Source organism: Peromyscus leucopus, chromosome 6, assembly GCF_004664715.2.
Source record: "Peromyscus leucopus breed LL Stock chromosome 6, UCI_PerLeu_2.1, whole genome shotgun sequence".
NCBI classification, from domain to species: domain Eukaryota; kingdom Metazoa; phylum Chordata; class Mammalia; order Rodentia; family Cricetidae; genus Peromyscus; species Peromyscus leucopus.
Genome location: NC_051068.1, coordinates 42,386,671 through 42,411,157, shown reverse-complemented (window position 1 = coordinate 42,411,157; position 24,487 = coordinate 42,386,671). Strand labels below are relative to the sequence as shown.

General features: G+C 41.0%; 1 protein-coding gene and 1 non-coding gene across 2 annotated transcripts in view; one reads left to right on the top strand and one right to left on the bottom strand.

Annotated features, from left to right (window-relative positions):
* Plch1 (phospholipase C eta 1) overlaps nucleotides 1-24,487 on the top strand; it is a 207,775-nt gene that overhangs the window by 126,989 nt on the left and 56,299 nt on the right. The window contains 3 exon segments of the mRNA XM_028894530.2: nucleotides 1,764-2,007; nucleotides 7,923-8,052; nucleotides 11,009-11,179. Of these exon segments, the coding sequence (XP_028750363.1) occupies nucleotides 1,764-2,007; nucleotides 7,923-8,052; nucleotides 11,009-11,179 (545 nt within the window).
* LOC114710402 lies at nucleotides 9,430-9,531 on the bottom strand. Its single transcript, XR_003737053.1, has one exon. It is a non-coding gene; the product is annotated as a U6 spliceosomal RNA (small nuclear RNA).

Below are 24,487 nucleotides of genomic sequence, written 5' to 3'. Positions count from 1 at the left end.
CTACTGCCAGCTGAAGAACCACAGAAATCAGTAATATGGTTCAGCCTACGTCTCAGGGCCTGCAGCTAGGGGAGGTGATAGTGTGACTCTAAGTTCTAAGGTGAAGGCCTGAGCTCCCTGGGTACTGTAGATTTCAGTCCCATAGTCCAAGGGCCTGAGTCCATGAAGTTTTCATATCACTAGACAGGAGATGAATGTCCCAGCTCTAAGAGGGAGAAAATTCATTTTTATCTTCTACCTTTTTGTTTTTTCTGGGCTGTTAGCTGATTTGATGCTGCCCACTCCTATTGGGTGAAGATGACTCTTCCTTATTCAGGCCATTTATTCAAATACTGATTTCTTTCATACTAACTCTTCTAGACATCCTCAGCAATGATGTTGTCCTTGGTATCTGGGCATTTCTTTAACAAACATGTTGGTTCTGTAACTATTATACATGACTTCTGGATTTAACACCAAGTTCATGTTAGATTTCCCTTTTTTTTTTTTTTTTTTTTTTTTTTTGTTTTTTCGAGACAGGGTTTCTCTGTGTAGTTTTGCGCCTTTCCTGGAGCTCACTTGGTAGCCCAGGCTGGCCTCGAACTCACAGAGATCCGCCTGCCTCTGCCTCCCGAGTGCTGGGATTAAAGGCGTGCGCCACCACCGCCCGGCCTAGATTTCCCTTTAATAGCTCTCATGAGCTCATTTCTTTCTGTTTCATGTTAATGTCATTGGTTGAAAATCTCTTTACCCTTAACAAGAAACTCGGAACCAAGCATTGGATATTTTATTTCTTATTCTGATCCCTGCATTGTTTTTGACTCTGTCCCTGGTGCTGATACTGCAATCAAGGCAATAGTAACATAACTTCTGAGCCACACAATAAAAATTAAGAAATAGATAGGGACTCCCCTCTTTCTCCTCCTCTCAGTGGCTAAGATCTGCCAGAACTTTTCCTGTGATTGAACATCAGCTGATTTCCCTGTGAGTCATGCAGGAATGACTTGATACCAAAGTACAACCCTGAGGACCCAGACCATAATGGAGAATGAGGGGTGGGTAGATGGCAGTCAGTAGGAAATGGAACATTTTAGACTCTTTCTTTAAAATAAACATGCAGCATGAACAACAACAACAAAAAAAAAATAGTACTTCTCTGGTGTAGTCCTTAAGTGTCTTTCTGTTAGGCTCCCTGAATAATGTTATTCTCTGCCTGTTGATCCCTCTAAGACCTAGCCTGTGTCTACCTCTCCAACTTCATCTCCCTCTATTCTGTCTTCTGAGCATTTCAGAACAGCATCCTGGCAGTGGGCCCTGTTTCTGTCTATCCCTCCCCTCCTCCTTCCCACTTTTCCAAGCCACACTGTCCCTACATTTCACCTGTGAGTCACACTTCACACTAACTGTTCTGCTACCTTTCATGGTCATCTTAAATATTTCGCAAACAACATTCACTTCTGTTTGTGCACATCTCCCTACATAAATATGTAAATTAAACTTGAAATATTTATTAGCCACCTTTTCTACTAGCCTTCCTGCCCCGATAGGCACCTCTGTTTCTTTCCTAAATCTCAACACACTATGAATGATTGCTTTGGGGAATACATTGTCAAGAATGCCCCCCAAAGGTAAGTCCTTTGAAGCCAGTTTTGTACATTTGGTCTCAAAAAGCACTACTTATAGACAATGATTTTGTTCTTTAAAAGATGTTGCATTTCTTGTTTCATAATTATTACAGATAAATGTTTTCACCTGCCATATAACTATATGTACTTCCCTTACAGTACTTATTGATTCCATCTACAAAGTCACTGAGGGCAGGCAGTCTGAAATATTCCACAGACAGGCTGAGGGGAACTTTGATCCCAGTTGCTGCTTCACCATTTACCATGGCAACCACATGGAGTCCCTGGACCTCATTACCTCCAACCCAGAGGAGGCACGCACCTGGATCACAGGCCTCAAGTATCTGATGGCTGGCATCAGTGACGAAGACTCCCTTGCCAAGAGGCAGAGGACCCATGACCAATATCCTTCCTAGAACTTCATGTTTGAGTTGTATGTTTGTATGTGCCCCGGTGTGCACGTGTGTGTAGATGTGTGTGTGTGTGTGTATGTGGATGTGCATGTGTGTGCATGTGGATGTGCATGTGTGTGCATGTGGATGTGCGTGTGTGTGCGTGAGTGCGTGCGTGAGTGCGTGTGTGTGTGTGTGTGTGTGTGTGTGTGTGTGTGTGTGTGGTAGTGGTGGTGATGTATGTTCACAAAGTGAGGATTAAAGTGAACTTTGCTTCTTTCCATGATTGTGAGGTCTGAAGCATCTCTCCTTGGTGTCTGTTTTTCTGTCTCTTGAACTGTCCTCTGTCCTTTTTGCTCTCATCCCCAGGGCATGAATAAATAAAACCAAAGAGACATAAACATGTGTGAACTCAGGAGCAGAATTCTGAAGAAACTGTATCTAGCACCATAATCAGAGAGGTCCCCTATTAGACCTGATTGCATTTTTATAATGAGATGTTCATGAGCTGTAATTGGGGGAGCACTAATTTGGATTATAGGAAATCCTATCATGTCATAAATCCAGTTGAATGTAACAAATAAATTTTGGGTTCTAATTAATGTCATGCACTCCATGTGCCTCTCAGCTTTTTTTTTCTCCTTTTGAACTTATAGCATGAACACTGACTGGTTAACACTGTAGAGGGAGGAAGGGATTGTCTTCTTTCCGTGCTTGCCTTCTCTAAAGTGATTGAGAAACGAGTCTCCATTTTGATTAAATCTATCTTCTTTCCATAACTCCCCACTCCCACTCCCTCCTCAAACTTCATGTACTCTTTTTTTTTTTTTTTTTTTTTTTTTTTTTAATTCACTGAGCCATTTGGTGATGCTACTAAGTGTAGGGCTACCCACGGTACGTGGGCAGCTTCTCAGGGGCGCATCTGAAGAAATCTAACTCTTTCTCTTCCCACAGCCATCAGTTAGCAATAGCTCTTCAGTTTGTATTGGACTTTGTGAGTCCTTCATCATTTGTGCTTGCATTTTGGCTGCTTGATCTTGCAGAGGACTTGTGACTCAGTCATAGCCGTTGTGAATTCATGTGTATAATGGCCCTGTCATGTTTTCCATGTCTGGAAAACACTGTTTCACAATAGTCATCTACCGTCTCTGGCTCTTAAAATCTTTCCACTCCCTCTTCTGAAATCTGAGTGGAGGCTTGGGGGAAGAGGATGTGATGTAAGCGCCCTATTTAAAACTGAGTACTCCATATTCTCTGTACTTTTACCAGTTGTTAGTATCTGTACTAATAGACATCTACTGCAAAAAGAAGCTTGTCTGATAAGGGTTGAAAGGTACACTCATGTATAAAGACAAGTATCTAGAAGGAAGTTTAATAACCACGTCCATTTAGTAGAATGATAGTATTAGGTTCTTCTCTAGGGAAGCCATAGGTTCTTGACCCAGTTAACAGTACCAAGCATGAGTTTCTTCTTGTAGAATGGGCCTTAAATCCCGTCAGAAAGCAGTTGGTTATTCTCTAAGCATTCATGTTATTGTCGCCTCAGTGAAACATTCATGTCATTATAGCTTCAATGAATGTATTTTGCCATCCTTCCGATTCTTGATGAAACCTATCCCTGTGGTCCTGCCCTGCTGATGAGATAAATAATTAATGCACTTGGTCTGAAGACACTTTCCTGCTGGGGTAGAGTTGATCATGTTCAGTGGTTTCTTTGACCCCAGTTCTCTGTTTGTGAAGTGAGAGTATTTGGCTAGTCCAGGTCTGTGGTTTCCTTCTTCATGCCTTCGATGGTCTTAAAGTATATGTGTCATGTCTGTGTAAGGGAGAATGTTACATCCTGGTGTCATTTTCCTTCCCACCACCAGCATGGCTGCCGCAACTGCCACCACCACCGCCACCGCCACCACCACCATCATATGCAAGAGTGAGGAGAAATTTATACTCATTGGTGTATAGATCCACAAATAGGATACTGTTGAATTAGAATGGAACAGTTAGCCCAGGAAGCGATTTCAGCAGTGTGAAGGCTGAGCTGAAGAGCCACAGTGCTTTCATCTGTATTCATAGCAAGCAGATGAGCACAGGTGGGATTCTTGAATGAGTTAAAACATGGGGCTAACTATTTCTGCCTCCATCTGTTGGTTTGACGCTTGGTGAAACAGAAAAATCAGAAAAACACAAGTAAGCAACAGTATGAAACAGTGGCAGCACTTTGTGGTTCAATCATCAGAAGCCATGTTGATGATGGGGCTTTTTGTAAAGATGGGCTTTCTCTCAGGTGAGATCTCTAAGATGGGCATTTTCAGGGTGGGGTTAATTCAGTGGCTCAGTGACATCATCAGAGACCCAGATCTGTTTTCCTAATGTGGGCTTGGTCCCTCGGCTGGCTGGCTAACTCTTGGTCAAAGGTGATGTAATATCTTCAGGTGGCAGTGCCAAACACAGTCCTGGCCAGGGGAACAGCGTTTCATCTTATAAATGAGACAGAGAAGAAAAAAAGAAAGCCTTTCTAGAAGTACCTCCAGAGATACTCTCTCCTTGTTGACGAGAATTCTTACTGTAGGCCTGTTGCCGCTTGAAGACTGCCATGATGCTTTGCTAACATGAGGTACATAGTGATATTTGTCATATTAAAAGCTAAATCTGAGCACTGAAAAAGTCAGTTTGTTTAAAATCATAGTAATTTTTACATTTAATGTAATATAGAATGACTGTAATTTTTTGAAAGCAAACAGACTCAAAGGATCTCGTTGCCAAATCACCTTACATGTTTTTATGTCAGACATAAGAGAGCACGTGAGTTTTCACGTTTATTTTGTACTTAGCCTATAGTGATGCATTGGCTTAAAGTACATAAACGAAAATCCAGCCTCACACAGACAGGATGTGAAACACCAGAAACACGCAGGCATGCTCTCTGAGGATGGCTGGATTAAGTCCAAGATTCCCCTCTTTCCCTTCAGTGGCTGACGACCATTAGAGCATATGACTCTTGGATACGTTAATATAGTCGAGGTTCTGTGTGAAACAAGGAAAAACAGTGGTCACCGGGTAGAACAATCAGTTTTGGAAGCTTTGTTCTGTACCCAGTTAATTAGGACCCACTCAAATATCCCAGAGCCTTTAGCCCACAGGTCAGAGTCATGATCCTTGACATACTGGTAAGAGGTAGGCACAGACTGAGGGGTCCTCTTCTTGCTTTGTTGGTTAGTGGGGTTTTCTGTTTTCTTTAAGCTTAATGCATTTAGGTTTACTGTCTCTTGAAAGTGTTTGTAATTGAATTAGTCAGTGTGGTGGTGAAGACATTTCATGTTTTGGACACAGGTGATCTGGGAATGGAGTGCTCCTGAGAACTCCACAGGGGAGCAATTAAAGACACGTAGAGACACTTGGTGTTCATGCCAATAAGGGAAGGAAAAGGGAAGAAGAAACTAATAGACAGTATAAAAAATTGTGAGAAGTGGGTTGAGGCAGGGAACCATTCGTCAGAATTGCCAAGGTTTAAAATACTATATTGGCATTAATTTTTTTTTACATCTATTTTCTTGTATGTATGTGTGCGCACATGACTGTGCATGTTTATACCAAGGTGAGAGTATGGAAGGCAGAGGACAACCTTCAGGAGTTAGTTCTCTCCTACCATGTGGGTTGCAGGGGTCGGACTGAGGTCATCAAAGGTTGACAATAAGGACCTTTCCCCACTGAGTTGTCTCTCCAGTTCCAGACTGACATTCTTCACTTGACATATGTTTAATTAATCAGGGAGAAAGGATGGAGGATGTTCATGATTAGATTTCACTTAGGACTTAAACTTTATTGAATAAATATTGAGGATAACGAATTTTAAGTGGCCGGAGGAGAAAATCCATCCACCTAAGGCATGAATTATTTTGGCATCATGGTGGGCCAGGTAGTGTGCAGGTTTGGGTGGATTCTACCCTTTTGTCTCATTACATCTGTAGGATGTCAGTGCTGGTAATGCTGGTGCCTGCTCAGTGGAGGGTGTAGAGAGCAAAGGAATTGATGTAAGCATCACCCACCACATAGCAAACACTTCCTTAAGAGGCTACTTGCTGCTGCAGCGGTGAAGGTTGCCAAATCTCTTCCATCTTCCTTTGGGTAGATGAACTCTGAAATCTCAGTGTCCCCCACCCCATGCCAAGATGATGATGGTGGTGGTGTATAGCATCAGCATTTACTCCATCAACCCGTCATTCTCTGTTTTCTCCACTCACTCTGTCCTGACACTGGGAGGAAGTTGTCACTTGTGGGCATCCCCTTACATGTACTGTAGGTTAGAACTTGACTCTTTCAGGTCTCAGGGGAAATGCCTCACTGTCTGGCTTTGTCCAGAATCATGAACTAAGAATGAGTTTTAATTTTTTTTTTTTTTTGGTTTTCCAAGATAGGGTTTCTCTGTGTAGCTTTGCGCCTTTCCTGGGACTCACTTGGTAGCCCAGGCTGGCCTCGAATTCACAGAGATCTACCTGGCTCTGCCTCCCGAGTGCTGGGATTAAAGGCGTGCACCACCACCGCCCAGCCGAGTTTTAATTTTAATGCTTGAAAAAAGTCAAAAGAATGATAACATTTTTATTTAGAGTTTGAGCTTCATTGTGCACAAGCAAAGTATAACCAGCACACAGCTGTGCATATTTCTGCTGCTGTTCATCAGACCTCTGTCCCGTGTGTGGAGAGGCTGTAGCTGAGATGAATCATCTGCCATGACCGAAAGGTTAACTGCCAGCCACTTTACAGAAACTTTGTGCACTCTTACCCCAATATGAATTAATACCACATAATTTCACATCCTCCCATGGTTTTGTCATAGAAAACACCAACTATAACATTTATTTCCTTTTTCCTCTGCAGAATGACTTGCTCTTCTTAATGTTGTTGTGGGTGGTAATGAACCATCAGCTCAGAGGGTTCTGGATACTCACATCTTGGTTATAAAGCACAGCTTGAAGATACCAGGAACCTTTCAACTGCTTTTCTACATGTACTACTACTGGAAATAATGGGTTTTCCTTTCATAGAATGTGGAAATTGCAAGTGAACTCAGGGTTATCTATCTTATCTAGTGATAAAGGAGGAATCCAGGCCAGAAAGCAGCCTTATGTGCAGGAAACATAGATGCTAGATCAGCTTGTAAGACTCGTGGAATTGAGATGAGACCTCATTCTCTTGCCTATTCTGACCAGAGACTTTCTCTTTTTATTAGCAATAACTAGAGAGTTTAATTTTTAAAATAGAAAAGTAAGAGGCAGAAAAGAGAGTTGAGCTCTTGATTGGGAGAATGATGAAAGCAAAAACATTCTGAGTGAGAGGGCATAGGAGAACATAAAGCCTAGATTTGTTATATTTCAAATCTCATCATAATGAGATCCTTGAACAGAAAGCATTAACACCAGGCTATTCCAGCTGTGTGCTGTCTCTGTATCCACAAATGAGGACCTCTAACCTTTGTGTATGAACAAAATTTGTGTTAGCGTGGCTGCATTATTGAGAAGATGAAGTCAGGACATGAGAAAAGGATAATATGGGAAGTCATAGAGAAATATTTGTCTTGTGATGTTGTCAGTGGAGGCTAGGGTGATGTCCTTTACAGGGAAATTGGAACTAGTGATGTAGCTGTCCACCTTACAGCTGGTGGAATACAGTGCTTTTCAACAATAGGCTTAACATTTAATTCAGATTAGGTCGGGCAAGAGTGTTTGAATTAAACCTTCCAGCATTCTAGTCTGACTCTGGTTTGTCAGTGGAGGGTACTATCCACGCGCACCCCCCTTCATCAGAGCCTGTACATTGCAGGGTCTCCTCAAAAGCATTTCTTCTGATTCCATGTTGCTGATAGCGTCCCCGTGACATTCAGTGAGAGAGCGGTTCTTATTTCGAAGAAAACTTTTCTTTGACCTTTCTGCACGTGGGTGAAGCAGACCTTTGAGGAGGCCGATAAGAATGGCGATGGCTTATTGAATATTGAAGAGATTCACCAGTTGATGCATAAACTAAATGTCAATCTGCCCCGAAGAAAAGTCAGGCAAATGTTTCAGGTATGTGGTCACAGTTGTGTTGGCCTTTTGTAAAACACAGCGACTGCTGTTGTAATTAGGCACATTAAAACCTTTTATTTTGTTAGAAGCTGGCATTACTTGCTCTGTACTGTTTTCATTTTTCTTTGATAAAGAGAGGCATTATGTCTCACTAAAGGAAAAATTCTTCATCAACTTAAGGAGCATTCAGTTTCATCCCCTCGAATACTTCTTTGTTGTTGCTGTTTTTGGAGAGCAATAAACACTTTTCCTGACACTTCAACAATGATGTGAACTTGATCAAATCCTTTTTAAAGGAAGAAAATACTTTATCTGCCTGCTGCAGGGCTGGGGTGCTGTTGTGGGGGTTAGAATAAAGACCGTGCCATTGGAGAAAAACAGCACAGTTGGGAGCCCCAAGAGTTCTCTTTTGTTTCAGAAGAGTTTAAGGACAACCCTGAAGTAGGTCCTGGGTTGAAATTTACTCTGCAGCATCCAGCTGGATTGTGCTTGGAAGTGAGCAGTGTTGGGCAAACACCAGATTGCACTGTTAGTAATGAGCTAGAATTAAATTACAAAATGGTACTTATTTGTAGATAAATCATATACATAGTCCATGTTTTATAAAGACTTCTCCTTCTATGTGACTAGGTCTATATCTTAGACACATAATAAGCATAGAAAGGTAAAATGTTTTGTGTTTGGGGCTTTTGCTCCCTCACCATCTGCTGTTCCCAGCAGAGCCAGGACATAAACAACAGGGCCATGTGTTCCAATCTCGAATGGAAGACAGAGGCTGGCTCCCTTCTCTGACCCTCAAGGTGGTCCTGCTGAGGGGATACTTCTGGCTAGGGATGGTTTGCACTGGGGATACTTGGTTCCACTGCCCTGGAGAACAACATGAGCAAAAAGGAAAAGAGGAAGGCGTGAGATCCAGAAAAACTAGAAATATTTATGCCCTATGTCTTAGGGGTTCAGAGTAAATTCATCAGACAGCTTTATTTATTTAATAGTTACTGTTTCAAATGAGCATATATGACAGGGTCTCACTATGTAGTTCTGGCTGACTTAGAACTCACCATGTAGATCAGACTGGCCTTGAACTTGAATAGCGTTGCCTTCCTCTGCCCCCTGAATTCTGGGATTAAGGTGTACATTGTTGTGCCTGGCAGGATTAAACATGCTGATTTAAAATTGTAACAGTAAAGTGAACAGTATACTCTGTTTCTTAAATGCAAAGACTCCTCATTAGGCCTCATGTATCAAAAACCAGTCTATATCCACATTTCAAATGACAAGATAGGAGATATCAACTTCATATAGAAGCCGTACAAGACTTAACTATGTTTTTATGTGCTCTTAATTAACCTAAAGTTAGCATTAAGCAAAAATTTTCTTAAAAGTTTAGAATGCCCCACACTAATTTGCATGCTATCTTTGTTCAGAGGCCATGCTAATCTGTATTTTTCCATTTTTTGCAAATGTACCACTGAATTGAGCATGAGCAATAGGCAGAATTTTCACCAGCATTTCGACTTTCAAGGCTATATTTAAATCTGTTTAACAGCCGAGTGTTCTTTCCAAAACCCAGGGCTTCGAAGTGCCACTCATTCCCTGTCAGTGTTTGTTTTGGTACAGTTGTGTTCACCATGAATGGCGGTGATCCTGCAAACGGTTTGGTTGCTCAGTATGCTTCCCTGGCAGTTTAATGGCCAGTTCAGCCAATCGCAAGACCCATGCCGGACAGTTCTTGTGCAGTAATTATTAGTGACAAATAAAGTAAACATCTACCTGCATGAGCTGTTTGGACTTTTCCTTGGAAGGAGCGCTGGATGGTTACACTGCTCTGTAGATGTCAGAACCTGAAGCCACCATGAGTCATCAGAGAGATTGTCTTAGGGGAGAAATTACATCTCTTAAGATACTATAGTTCTGAAGTGAGTGAGAAACATGTGTCTGTGCTGTGCACTAAAGCACTGCCTCTCCCTTGTCCTTTATGCATTGTGCTCAAGGCATCTTTTTGATTGGTTCCCTCAAAGACCAGCTGTTGGTTTTCTTGCTTACTTTTAAAGATGGGCATTTTAAAAAGTATCATTGCTTTTTTTTGGTTTTGTTTATAGTTTCCTTTGGCTTCATTCCTTTTAGCCTTTTAGTTGAATTGCTAGCTTTTTTGTTGCATTTTATCTCTGAGACAGAGTCTCTTTATGCAGTCCAAGCAGGCCCCCAACTAGCCATTCTTCTGCCTTATCCTCCTGAATGCTGAAATTACAGGTAGTTCAAGTTTTGTTTCCTAACAACACATTCTAATTAACTTAGCTTCAAGCTTTGCTTTAAAAGTTTCATTGTATCAATATCATTTTACTGTTGGTTTGTTTGCTTATTTGTAATTTTTATTTCTGATGCTGCAATTGATGCAGGGCTGTCATACAAATTTTGGGCATAAGAAAAATGTGTTTTGCGTGCATGCATATTAAGGGCACCATGTGTGTGCAGTACCAAAGGAAGCCAGAAGAGGGCATTACATCTCCTGCAACTGGAGTTACAAATAGTTGTGAGCTGCCATGTAGGTGCTTAGAACGGAACTTGGGTCCTCTGCAAGAGCAGCCAGTGCTGTGCTCCTAACTGCTGAGCCATCTCGCCAGCCTTAGGGTCATATAGATTTGAATTAGACTTGTTCACTTTGAAGTGTTTACTTTCCCGTTTAGAAACATTACGACAGTGTTCTGCTTTAAAATTTTTCTGTTAATTTATAGATGTACTATAATAGTCTGAGAAATTGGTTTGTATGAAGTTGATTACAATTTGTTGAAGTTTTACTGGTTGCCTGATAATTTTTTTTATAATGTTCCACGTGTGCTTAAAAATGTATTTTTTTGTGATTTAAGTGTTGGCCCTTTTATGGTAAATGTTACTTTCTTCTTCTGAATTCACTCACTGTTACCGATTCTTGCCTTTCTATACTTTGTTTCTATACCAGGAAGCTGACACAGATGAGAACCAGGGAACCTTGACATTTGAAGAATTCTGCGTTTTTTACAAAATGATGTCTTTGAGGCGAGACCTTTATTTGCTGCTCTTGAGCTACAGTGACAAGAAAGACCACCTGACTGTGGAGGAGCTGGCTCAATTTTTGAAGGTGGAGCAAAAGGTATCATTAAACTGTGGAATGGACTGTTCACTTGAAAGCACTTGGGTATTGGGTGTAGGTATACGTTAAAGGCAGGAAACACTGACCAATAGCACAAGTTATCAAAAAGCATACCAATGGATCATTTAAACCATCTATGTAGTAGCTTTTAAGGAAAGTGCCACCTAGCATATATAACTTTTTATCTTGTCTGTGTTGCATATGGATATGTGCATTTTTCTACAAAGAAATGAAAGCCACCTCATATTTCATTTTAGACTCACTGGTAATGTTTTCTTTATATTGTGAGGCATTAGTAATAGCATAAATTTGAGCTTTGTATTGATTTATGTTAGTATAAATTAATATTACCAAAATATAAGTTGATATTTAACTTATAGTATATAGTTGTGTGTTTTTTTTAAACTATGACATAATTCTTAGATCACACCATGGACACTTATAATTCCACTAGGAAATCAGCATCTAATCATGTATAAAGGTTAGTAAATTAGGCCTGCCTGGAGTAGGAGTTCCTAAATCTACTTAAAGGAAAACATTAAATTTTTAATATAATATAGGCTAAATTTTGTTCAACTGTTTAATTTTTTATATGGCTATTTTATAATTCTTTTAACTCCATTTCTCAGTACAGTGAGAAATAAATGGGTTTTATGTATAAATCTCAAACACAGGGTGGACGCTCAGATTTGTGTCATTTCAAGTTAATTCATCGCCATGTATGAACTCAAAGTCCATTTCTGAGACATCATGCTAAATTTTGGGAATGTGCAAAATATACCTTTAGATATCTTGAAATAGAGAGATATTTCTTGATAGTTTATAATTTTCAGAGTCTATGATAAAATTAATGAATGCTAAGAAGTAAAGCAATACGCTTTGTTTTTTATTGTGTTGAGACAGGGTTCTCATGTGGTTGAGGACACCTGGAACTCCTGTTGCTCCCCGACTGTTTCCTGAACTCTGGGAGAACAGGCATGCAGTACATACCCAGAAAAGCAACATACTTTTTAAAGTTTTCCCTTCCTAAGCTTATAAAACTAATTATGAATTAAAAAAAATAATGGTGATGTATTGTTTTCCTGAATTGTTGCTTCCTTTAAAAGTATCTTTGAGGGACTAGAGAGATGGATCAGTGGTTATGAACATTGGCTGCTTTTCCAGAGGACCCACGTTTGATTCCCAGCACCCATACTGGGTTGCTCACACCATCTGTAACTAGAGCTCCAGGGAGCTGGCACCTCTGGCCTCCTTGGGTGCCAGCACTCACATGCACGTAGGCACACACATGTAATTTAAAAATGATTGAACAGGGGGCTGGCTTTGCTATTGAGAGAGCTTACCATTCTTACAGAGGAACTGAGTTGAGTTGCTAGCACCCCTACGGGAAGGCTTGCAACTGACTGGTACTCCAGCTCCAGGGGATCCAGCCTCCTCTTCCAACCTTTATGGGCACTTATACTCCTGTGTATATGCATGGGCAGAGACACACATATACACATAAATAATCCTTTTTTAGAAAGTACATTTTTGTGGGCCAGTGGGATGGCTCAGCAGGTTAACTTGCTTGCTCCTAGCCCGAGTTTAAATTGCCAGAACCCACATGATGGAGGGAGAGACCTACTCCCACAAGCTGTCCTCTGACCACGACCTGTGCACCATGGTCTGTAGTACGTTTTCTGCATTGCGATAATAGGTTTCTCCACCAAGCAGTAAGCTAGATCAAGCCGGATTGTAAAAGTGAAGAACAGGTTTATTTGAGCAAAGCAACTCCCAGGTGAATTCTCCAGTCCCAGAGATCAAGGCAGAAGTCCACACGCCTGAACTAAATCAGGGAACTTATATAGCCTGTAGGCAATGGGTGATGACGTGTCCACCATGAGCTGGGTTTGCGCCCAAGCATGGTCAAAAGCTGAGCACTTTAGGCTGGGACTTGGGCTGCTGGGAACTTCAGGCGAGGGGCTGCTGTGGCTGCCAAGAATGCGGAACTGGGCTTTTTGGTGTCTTTTCTTTCTTGGAGATTCTCTGAGAGGGTGGGGTTTGGATGAAGCAGGAGTGAGCTGGAGGTTATAGCTGAACAGTCTGCATGTGGCCATGTGTCTTAGTTAGGGTTACTCTTGTTGTAATGAGACATCATGACCAAAAGCAACTTGGGTAGGAAACGGTTTCTTTCGGTCACGTTTCATCATCATTGAAAGCAGTGGGGCAGGAACTCATGCAGAACAAGAACCTGGAGGCAGGAGCTGATGCAGAGCCAGGGAGTACTGCTGCTTACTGGATTGCTACTCCTCATGTTTTGCTCATCCTGCTTTCTTATACCACCCAGGATCACCATCCCAGGGGGGTATCCCTCCCCACAATAGGTTGGGCCCTTCCTCTTCAATCATTAATTAAGAAAATACCTTACCGACTTGCCTGCCTACAGCTGGATCTTTAGAGGCTTTTTCTCAGTTGAGGTTCCCCCATCTCAGATGACTTTAGCGTGTGTCAAGTTGACAAAAAACTAGCCAGCACACTAAATATATGAAATAAATGAATAAATACATGTAAGAAAAAAATGCCTGTGCTAAGATGCTAATACATTGCTTTATACATACAATCAGTTTGGGCACTAATTTGAATTAAATTGAATTAAAATTTTATTGCTCAGTGTGTGCATGATGTGTGTATGTATGGACACATGTGCCACAATGTGTATGTGGAAGCCAGAGGGAAGTATTTGGGAGTTGGTTCTCTCCTTTCGTCTTTCCATGGGTCCCAACAATTGAAGCGTCAACAGGTTTGTATGGCGAGCATCTTTACCCATAGAGCCATTTTGATGTACTCTAAATTCAATTTTTGAAGTCACTTCTAAAAAATACTGTTTTTCGTTGTATGTGGGAGGGGGGTTTTGTGCATCTGAGTTGAACTTGCTTCTGGTCCAGTGGTCCAAATCTTAAAACGTCCTTTAATTTTCTCCTGCGTAAGCCAGAAAAATACCAGTTTTACTTGTCATGGTCCCAGACTTGTCTGACGTTCTCAATCTGAGCCGCCAGTGCTGCGTGCAGGCTCAGAAGTGGCAAAAGTCTCACCGACTCAAATCTGCTCTGACCGAGCAGGACAGGTACTTTTTAGGACAGCCAAGTGCAATTTTTCAATTACATTTTATGGCTAATTAGGATCTTCAGACTTTTGCTTTAGAGAGAATGAGAAAAAGCAGCAAAAATTTGGCAAGCTCGGTCCATACATGTGTTTTCTCTGTATAATTTGCTTACCACAGAGCCTCAGCCTGAAATGTTTTCATTATAAAGATGTATAAAAGAGTGTCTTCAGTTTGTAATGAATAAGGCAGCAAGTAAATCTTTAGTTATTTTGTGCTAATATGGACTTATAGAATGTCATCTTAGTATTTATATGATTGACATTTCTTTGTAGTAGAGATAACTATTTCTTTCCATGTGTTTGCTTTTTATGGATCTAAGAATGCTTGCTAACTGTGCCACAGAAGTTTCATCATCTGTTTGCTTTTTAATTGTATTGTTTTTTATTGTGTTTTAAAGTCTCCTTTAAGACAGAAAATTTGACCATATGCAGTCTTTCCTGTTTTTCTATTGTGCCAATCTTGGGAATGTGTGTCTGTAAGAAAGAGAAAGAAAGAAGAGACACAGACCAACTGACAGGGAGCCAGCAGACAAAGGTGTTACTTGACCGGGTTCCTGGGGAAACTCAGCCCGTTTAAATGCCAACAGAGCCACCATGAGCATGGCCCCTTAGTTCTCACTTAAGAGAAGGCTATATTCAGCTACCAGCTGGTCTCAGGGCCTTGCTTGGTGTCTCTAAGATTTCTAAAGTTAAATCTATTAAGCCTGATGTCTGATGAGATGTTTCTTTTATTCTGTTCTCCATTCAAGCTGGTTAGCACTTTATTTGTTGTGAATAGACTGTTTATTATTAATTATTATTATTAGACTGTGTGTTATATGGTAGGGTGGGCTCAAGCAGGTCTGGATATACACCTTGCTTCTTTGACTTGGATCACATTTACCTCTGCATTAGTTACTTTTCTATTGCTCTGATGAAACACCATGACCATGGAAGCTTATAAAAGAAAGAATTTAATTGGGCTTATGGTTCCAGAGAGTTAGAATCCATGACTAAGCTAAGGCATGGAGGCAGGAACGGCTGATCGCTCACATCTTAAACCCTAAGCAGGAGATAAAGAGAGCAAACTGAAAATGAGCCTTTTGAAATATCGAAGCCCGCCCTTCCAACAAACCTCCTCCAACAAGGCCATACCTTTTAATCCTTCCCAAACAATTCCACCACCTGGAGCCCAAGTATTCAAACATATGAGCCTTTGGGGGCCATTCTCATTCAAACCACAACAACCTCTCATTCTCAAATCTGTGAGTCATTACATAAGATGCCTTTGTGGACCATATTGCCCTGGCAGGATTAGGGTAAGAATGGAAATAGTTGTTTTTGGTTAATTTCTTCTATTAACTGTTCAATAAATGGTCATGTTTACTTAATTGTACAGATTTGGTCATTTCCAAGGAACCTATGTAGGATTATAAGTGAGCAAGACCCACAGGTTTACTAGGTTTTACAGTTCCACAGAGAATAAAATTTTTTTTTCTTAATCCTTTGCACAACTTGAGGATATTGAAAGTATTTTAAGAAGAAAAAAGACTGTAGAGATTTCTGTGATAAATTTTCATGACACAGAGAAGACTTGATAAGGAAGTGAGGATGGGAGGAAATAGGAATACCTGTGTACGTTTTATGCCAGGTCTGATGACACATGGACATACATAACGACATGGGGAAATGTGATTGATGGAAAGGCTGTGAGAGCATGCTGTTAAGTAGGAGCAGAGAAGGAACTTGGCAAGACTGTTCAGATCCCTCTGGCATCTGTGTCTTCTGCTCCTTCTCTGTGGGTATAGGCAGGCCATCTTCTGAATGTTAGTATTACACCTAACCTGGGAGGTGGGGAGAGTGGAAATCCAGAAAGTCCTTCCCAGGAGTAAATACCTGCTTAAAGGAGAAGGCCTGGGGGGAGTCAGAGACACCTCCCTGTGTTTTTTTCTTCACATTCTGAGATGCTGTATATTAGGCAACCAGTTCTGAATCATATCACTTACACACAACTAGGATTTCCTTCTAAGTCATTTCTCGTTTGCCTCATCACTTCCATGTCGGCTGTGATGTAACATGATGATGATGATGATGATGATGATGATGATGATGATGATGATAATGTATGTGGTCTTTGTTCCATGACCTTGATAAGGAGCCATTAAACCCTTGGGACTTCCTGAGTGATTGGATAAATTTGATACTTCCAGTGAGTCAGTTCCCTTCAAATCTAGTTTCCTGGCCCTCTGAATAGTTTCAACCATGTGATGAGAGGTGGTAAGCTTTCATTTACACCCCTGAACATAAGAGAGAAGGAGCTGGGGAGTAAATTAATAACTTTGGTCAGTGACATCATCAATCTGTACCTTCATGCTTCTATCATAGACCCTCCATAATTAAAATGCCCTGGGGCTCCGGGTTTAATGAACACACTCCAGGTGCCATGGAGGGAAGATGTCCAGAATGGCCATAGTTCTCTACAGCTACTCCACTTCTATGCAGTTCTTTTGTTTGGCTATTTCTGAGTTGCCGTTTATTATACATAGATAATGGAGGGAAAAAGCACTGTCACTCTGTGAGCCATTCTGTTGAATGACTGAACCTGAAGGAGGTCTGGGAGAACAGTTTAAAGCTAGCTCCTTGAGGCCTCTAAATAGGTCTCTCCAAGCCTTCTCGAAAAGCCCTTTTCAATAAAGAATCGTCCTGTTCTCTCAGCCAGAATGCCCATCCTCAAAACTGAAACGCCTCAGCCTGTTCCTGCCCCCCAGGCCCTAGTTGACGTCTGAGCATCTTGGTTGGCTTTCTGAAAGAACTCTGTCTTTATGTCTAGTTCCCTTTTCCTCTTGGTGTGGTGCTTTATCTACTCATCCTCATTGTTCTTGATTTTGAACATTGCTTTCCTTTTTATACAAAGGGCAGCTGGTACCCACTTTCCCACCTCACAATGTCAAGTTGAAGGTTGGTCTTGAATGCGACTGAGATATTCAGAAGTGCAGCAATGTGAAGAATTCAAATTAAAATGCATAAATCTAGTGACTTTAACTTCATCTAGGCTGGTGGAATCACTCCAGCCCATCTGAATGTCAGTAGTGCACATCACTTGCTAAGGGGCATGCATTCCTTCCCTTTTTCTGGTTATGTTGAAATTCTGCCAGTAAAATTTCTGGTTTGGGGTAAACAGAAGTCAGTGCTGTGTGAAGTCTGCCCTGGTGGATCTGTACCTAGTTTAATTTCTAAATTAGCATTTAAGCTACTTACATTTGGGTAGTGCTTGAAACAATGTGTGTCTGTCTATCTACCTATCACCTATCTATCTATCTATCATCTATCTATCTACCTATCACCTATCTACCTATCATCTACCTATCTATTTATCTATCTATCTATTTATCACTATCTATCTATCACTGTCTGTCTATTATCTACTCACCCATCCATCTATTCATCCATCTGTCATCTTGTCATCTTTCTTTACTTCTTCCTTTCTCTCTTTCTTTCTGTATACTCACTCATATATCATCCATCTATCATCTATCTGTCTATCTATCTATCTATCTATCTATCTATCTATCTATCTATCTAATCTACCTATATTACTGTACCTCAAGAGGCAGAAACCACAAAGGAACATTTTAATGTATAGAAACCTTAAGGTTTGATATTTCAAACACTCTATAACTGAATCACAAGATAGGGAAATATTTGCAACACAGAAAAATGAAATACCAAGTTTCCTTAGTATGGAAATTTCTTTTGTGGATCAGTGCACCTGGAAATACTTTGTCCTTATTAGTAACCAAAAATGTAAAATTAGGCCAAAAGATTATTAATTTAACCCATTAATTTAGTGAACATTAACAAACATGGTATCTACTTTAGCTTGTAAATGATCTAATTATTCAGTACAGCAGTTTTACAAGTCTGAGAATTTTCAGAATTTACCAAACTTTGATCCGTTTTACTTTTAGTCACTTAACCCAAAGAAATAGCTATAGGAAAAGAACACAAAAATAGGTATAAAAAAGCATATAGAGAAAATGTTAGGAAGTTGTGCTTTTCAGTATTCTTTAGCACTGAAGGAAACTTGAAGACAACCTAACATGTGCAATAAGAGCATCATTAGACAGACAAGAGCTTGACAGCATTTGAGTTTTGAAACTGAATTTGCTCAATAGGACAAACCTGAGGCATTTTGGTCTCCATGCTACTTAGTCATTATCTTCTTAAGACATAAGATTGGTTACAGACACCAGAGTGTTCATCTTTTAAAACATACTCAGTTGCAAAATGAAACACCACTGCTGGTCACGGGTAGTATCAAGGATTATATGAAATCAAATACTGGTGCATAGACTGATTCTTATTTCACCCAGATTTGTCCTCATCAGATAGAATATTAGAAACTTCTCTTAAGGTAATATTACTAGTTATAGTGAGTTGAATATTGATGCCCAAAGAGTGTTAATTCTTAGTACCTGTGAATGTATTGGAGCTAAAGTGAATGTTTATATGTTGATAGATACAATTAAGATATTATTAATTCAAGATGGGCCTTAAATGCGAAAGTGAGACTTTTCCATAGAAGAGCAGTAGAAATGGGCACATGTGAAGAAGGCTGTTAAGAAGGAGAAAGGCACACGGGAAGAAGGTCATAGGAAGGAGAAAGGCACACGGGAAGAAGGTCATAGGAAGGAGAAAGGCACACAGGAAGAAGGCCATAGGAAGGAGAAAGGCACACAGGAAGAAGGTCACAGGAAGGAGAAAGGCACACAGGAAGTGTGGTATTGTATTCCCCCAAATTGTGCATGCTAATAAACTTATCTGGGGTCAGAGACAGAGCAGCCACAATATTAAACATAAAGGATAGGCAGTGGTAGCACATGCCTTTAATCCTAGCATTCCAGAGGCAGAAATCCATGTGTCCAAGGATACAGACAGGCATGGTGACTCATCACGCCTTTAATCCCAGAAATCGAGCCTTTAATCCCAGGGAGTGGTGGTAGAAAGCAGAAAGGTATGTATATAAGGCGTGAGGACCAGGAACTAGAAGCATTTGGCCTCGTTAAGCATATGGCTGGATAAGCTTTCAGGCTTTGGAGCAGCAGTTCAGCTGAGAGCCATTGGGATGAGGACAGAGAAGCTTCCAGTCTGAGGAAACAGGACCAGCTGAGAAGTTGGCCAGGTGAGGTGACTGTGGCTCATTCTGTTTCTCTGATCTTCCAGTTCACCCCAATACCTGGCTCAGGTTTGATTTTATTAATAAGAACTTTTAAGATTCATGCTACAGGGAAGAAGGTCATAGGAAGGAGAAAGGCACACAGGAAGAAGGCCATAGGAAGGAGAAAGAGGTGGAGACTGCAGTAGTTCTCATGCCAAGGTATGCATGCCTCTTTCAGATACAAGGGGAGGTAGGGTCAGGTTCTCCCTCAGAGACTTCAGGGGAGCTAATCCTGCTGACACCTTGGTTCTGGACTTCTGGCTTTCACAACCATGACAGAATAAGTTTCTGTTGTTTATAAGCCACCAGCTTGTTGTTGTATAGTATCCCTAGATATCTAACACAACCCAAGTATGTTTAGGGGGTGATCCTAAGATATTAACTTATATCAGAAATCAAATACAATAGCATAACCCAAGAATCCTACAGTGGAGCCAGGAATCAGCTCTGCTCATGAATATAAATCTTCTGTCCAAATTACTATTGACTTGGTTTTAAATGTGCCTTTAAATAATTTTAAAGATCCTTAGTGTCTTTTCCCCCCACCCCCACTTTACCCTCCCTTCCTCCACCCTAACCCCAGTAAATTCTCCCCTCTGTTTTTTCCCGTTCCCCATTCACCTATGTTCTACTGTTCCCCTCTCTGGAGCTCTTTGTTACCTGCCCTTTCCCCAGTGATCCATTTCTTCTTTTCTAGCTTGTTCAGTTACTCCAACCCAAACACTCAAACCTTAAGATTGCCAAGGCTAACCATGCTATTTAATAATCGGTGCTGTTTATCGTGCGAGAAAAGCCACGAGGTACAACAAAAACCACTATAAGAGTTTATTAAGGGAAGGGAACAGAAGGAGTGCTTAGGCCTATGGAAAGATCATGCAGGAAGAGGGGAGGGATAGATGGAACCCACCTTTAGAGGTTCCACCTGCACATGCGCATATGGGCTTACATTGCTATGCCACGCATGCGCATAGATTGTGTAATCACGCTGCGAGCAAATTATGTGATCATGTAGTGCACAGATTACATAAGATGTAAGGCCCTGGAATGACTAAGCCTCTGGCTTGGCTACTGGACAGGGCATGTGTGATCATGTAGTTGGGAGAGTGGTTAGGAATTCTAACAAACCATATGTTTGAGGAAATTCTGTACTATTAAAAAAAAGGAAACAAATAGAAACAAGAAACTTGGTAGAAGTAGAATAGAGGCTACACAGGAAGAAGCCATTGGTTCAGAACAAGAAAGTTATAGCTGTAAACTGAGAACAAGACACTATGGGAAGAGATTCAGAGGGGGAAAATGAGTTCTGAGAAACTTAAAGTTTGAGAGTGGAGAGGTAAACACAATGGGAGGTTTATAAAGTGGAGGAAATAGAACAGACAACTGAAAATAGAAAACAATAAATAGAACAGACAGAACTGAAAATAGAAAACGATAAGTAGATGGGAGGGAATTATCAAGCAATAAAAAATGATAAGCATAAAAAGAGATGAATCTCTAGAGAAGCCAGTTGAGGGCTATGAACACCGTGGAAGAGGAGCCACTCAGCTGCAAATCAAATCATTATTGTAAAACTAAAGTGAGAAATAAAAAAGACCAAAGCCAGCTGAATTAAGCTGAGGCAGGATGTATAACCAGGGTTGGCACAAACATCACTTCCCAAAGCCACTTGGAAGCCGAGAAACACAGGGGCAATGATTCCAACCTAGAGCGTTCTGCTGCACTAAACTGTCAAAAAAAAAAGTGTGTGTGGAAGAAAAATCACTGGACATATAAAACCCCTGCAAAACGCAGACATCTGACTTCCTTAGAGCTTGGCTATAGACATGACACAGGGAAGTCAGGGCAGCAGCTCATCAGAGCTCTGAATCAGACAAGCTTAGAAGGAGAGGCGGGACAATGAATTCAAGAAGGGAACAATGGAACTCAGGGGTCATTTCTTGCCTTTCTGTTATGTGAAAAATATCCCAAGGAGCCATTAGAATCATGGGAAATGTTTGTGGTAGACTTATTAAAACTGAATCAATAGGAATTCCAGCAATCAATAAACCCCAAAAAATTGATTAAGAAAGGGAATGTAATTTTCCCACATAGCATATTCTCTAGTGTTCAATGCTTGCACAGCTGGAACCATTTCAATACCAGATTATTTAGTGAGCGTTGTGTGGGTGCACAGTGGGATGATGGACAAAGTAGGAGAGCCTTGTTGACTCAAGAGAGCTTATGTTAGATGAGGCTTACATAATGTTGAACATAGTAAGTCAACAGGGAAGTGTATAAGACAGAAAAATACTGTAAACACAATGAGGGGTGTGGGGATCCATTTCAAAAGAAATAGAAACATTGGCTTTGTTGCCTTTGGAGGGATGATTCCGGGTAGATAAAAGGGAATTGTATTTAGCCATAAACACTGATTTTTGACGTACTCAATAATGGGTTGAGGTATTTGGGTAAAAATAAGTTCAGCAATGTTAAAGTTTGCAATTTTTGTTTCAGGTATGTGTTTGATGTGCTAGGGAATCATGGCCATGAGAAATGTAATTATTCAGTCCATTGACTCTTGTTTTGAAATTTCACTGGGAAGATAAGCATTGTCGGAATGTGGAGATTTTTACAGAAACATTATTGGTTTCTATAACTCAGGTGTATTATGTGTATTTACCTATAATGTGAGGGCTTTTTCTCTTCCAAATGGTTTTAAAATAGAGTAGTTAACAGAGCAGAACAGCTCACTCTTATACAATGCAAGAAGTCAGCCTCCAGTAACTGGTTTGAGAATTATAACACCTTCCAAAGATTCGTAAATTTCAGCTATATTGAAAAGCCAAACATCCTTCCAATATTTTCATAGAAACAAAGAAAAACATTGAGGGATTAGGTCTATATGAAGGAAAAAGATTTGGATTTGAAACCCAGAAGGTCCAAATTTGTACCTTGGTTCCTGCTTCATACAGTTTTGGGACTTTGGTGGCGCTGCTTAACTATTCTCTGCATCCGTTTTCTCATCTGTAAACCGGGATTGGAGACATTAAGTGTCACATTAAGTGACAGTTGTAGGGCTGGAGAGATGGCTCGGTGACGAAGAACACGTATCACTCTTGCAGAGTTCTGTTTCTAGCACCCACCTCAGGTGGCTCACAACTCTCTGTAACTTCGGCTGCAGAGGATCTGATACCCTCTTTCAGCCCCTGCAGGCTTCCATGTCCTTGCATGGCTCCAGGGACAGACCTGACTGGGAGCAGTGAGGGGATAAAGAAAGGAGACACACACACACACACAAAGAGCTAGCTGGAGACAGTGGGCTGGACTTTCTGATGGAGGAGCCTCAGCACCTGGAAGCTCAGTGTATTTATTATGTACATTTGAACAGGGAGGTGAGGTGATTACTTACAGCTGAACAAGGAGGCAGCGTTAGTGATACAGATACTCAAGAAGGAAGGGTTTATGGAGTACAGCTGGATCAAGGAGACAGTTTTAGCTAATCTCAGTAGGAGCAGTTTCTGTAGTCTTAAGGCTATAAATATCTGGGGAGAGAGAGAGTGGCCATCTGCACACTGTCGACGCCAGCACTCAGACCCCAGAGGAAGGCTTTGCCATTTCTTTGAGCCCAGCCCAAGAAAGGCACTGCAGTTTTCCTGTGGGTCTGAGTCTTTGGAGTCTTTGGCATGGCCATGCCTCATCAACAACACACATCAACTCAGGACTTCACACACTCAAGGCTTCTCTCACGTTCTACAGAGGCACTTGTGCACAATAGAATAGATTGTACTAACTATTTTGCATGATATCAATATGAAAATGTAAAAAGGCACCCTAAAGAGAGGCTTAAAAATGAAAACATGTCATGCCAATTGATATGCTGCTTACACGAGAAGGTGGTGGGACAGGGTGGGAGTGGATTCACCCTTTGACTTCTACTCTTGTGAGCAGAGTTTATACAGTCAATTGGGAGAAAGTTATTTCTAGAATTTTTTTAGCTTTGTGAAATCTTTACTAATCTTTTCCATTAATTTGGTGAACATATTTTCAAGTATGATTTAATAAAATCGAATTCTGCTTTGCTTCTTGAGGTGATAATGAATTCTCTGCTCATCTACCATCACCTCTACCCTAGAATGAGGGTGGTTTGTTGTTTGTACTTTGCTGTAGATCTCATGGACTCACGGTGGTTTACCTGAGTGTAGCTCATAACCTCTGTACCTTGGAACAAATGGCCTCATACCTGAATAACTGCAGAGTGAACTCAGTCTCTCTATGGCACATAAAGTTATCAGTGTGGTTTTCCTCTTCCTTCCTTCCTTCCTTCCTTCCTTCCTTCCTTCCTTCCTTCCTTCCTTCCTTCCTTCCTTCCTTCCTTCCTCCCTCCCTCCCTCCCTCCCTCCCTCCCTCCCTCCCTCTCCCTCCCTCTCTTTCTTTCTTTTTTCAAGATCCTGTTTCTCTGTATAACAGCCCTGGCTGTCCTGATACTCACTTTGTAGACCACACTGGCCTCGAGCTCACAGAGATCCACCTTTCTCTGCCTCCTGAGTGCTGGGATTAAAGGTGGGAACCACCATGCCCAGCCGTGGTGTGGTTCTTTTTATATTATGAGAAATTACCATTTAGGTTATGTGTGCTATGTCTAGCTTATAGTAGACAATCTACTGAGCTGCTCACAGCTTTCTGGGTCCCTAGAGTTCCTTGGAGACATTGCAGTTCTGTTTACTTAACCGTATTTACTGGTGATGTGGTCAAGATTATGGACTTTATTCAAAGGATGCATTGCTATTATGCAACAGGTTTGGAAAACAAAGCATTGTGTATTTTTTAAACTGACAAAAAAAAAAAATCCCCCAAACAAACAAGCAAATGGCAGCCTTTTCTCCTACAGAAAGCTTAAATGCTATTAAATAAAAATTTAGTTAAAAAAAATTAGTAAACAAAACAAAGCAAAACAAGGGGGCCGGAGAGATGGCTCAGTGGTTAAGAGCACT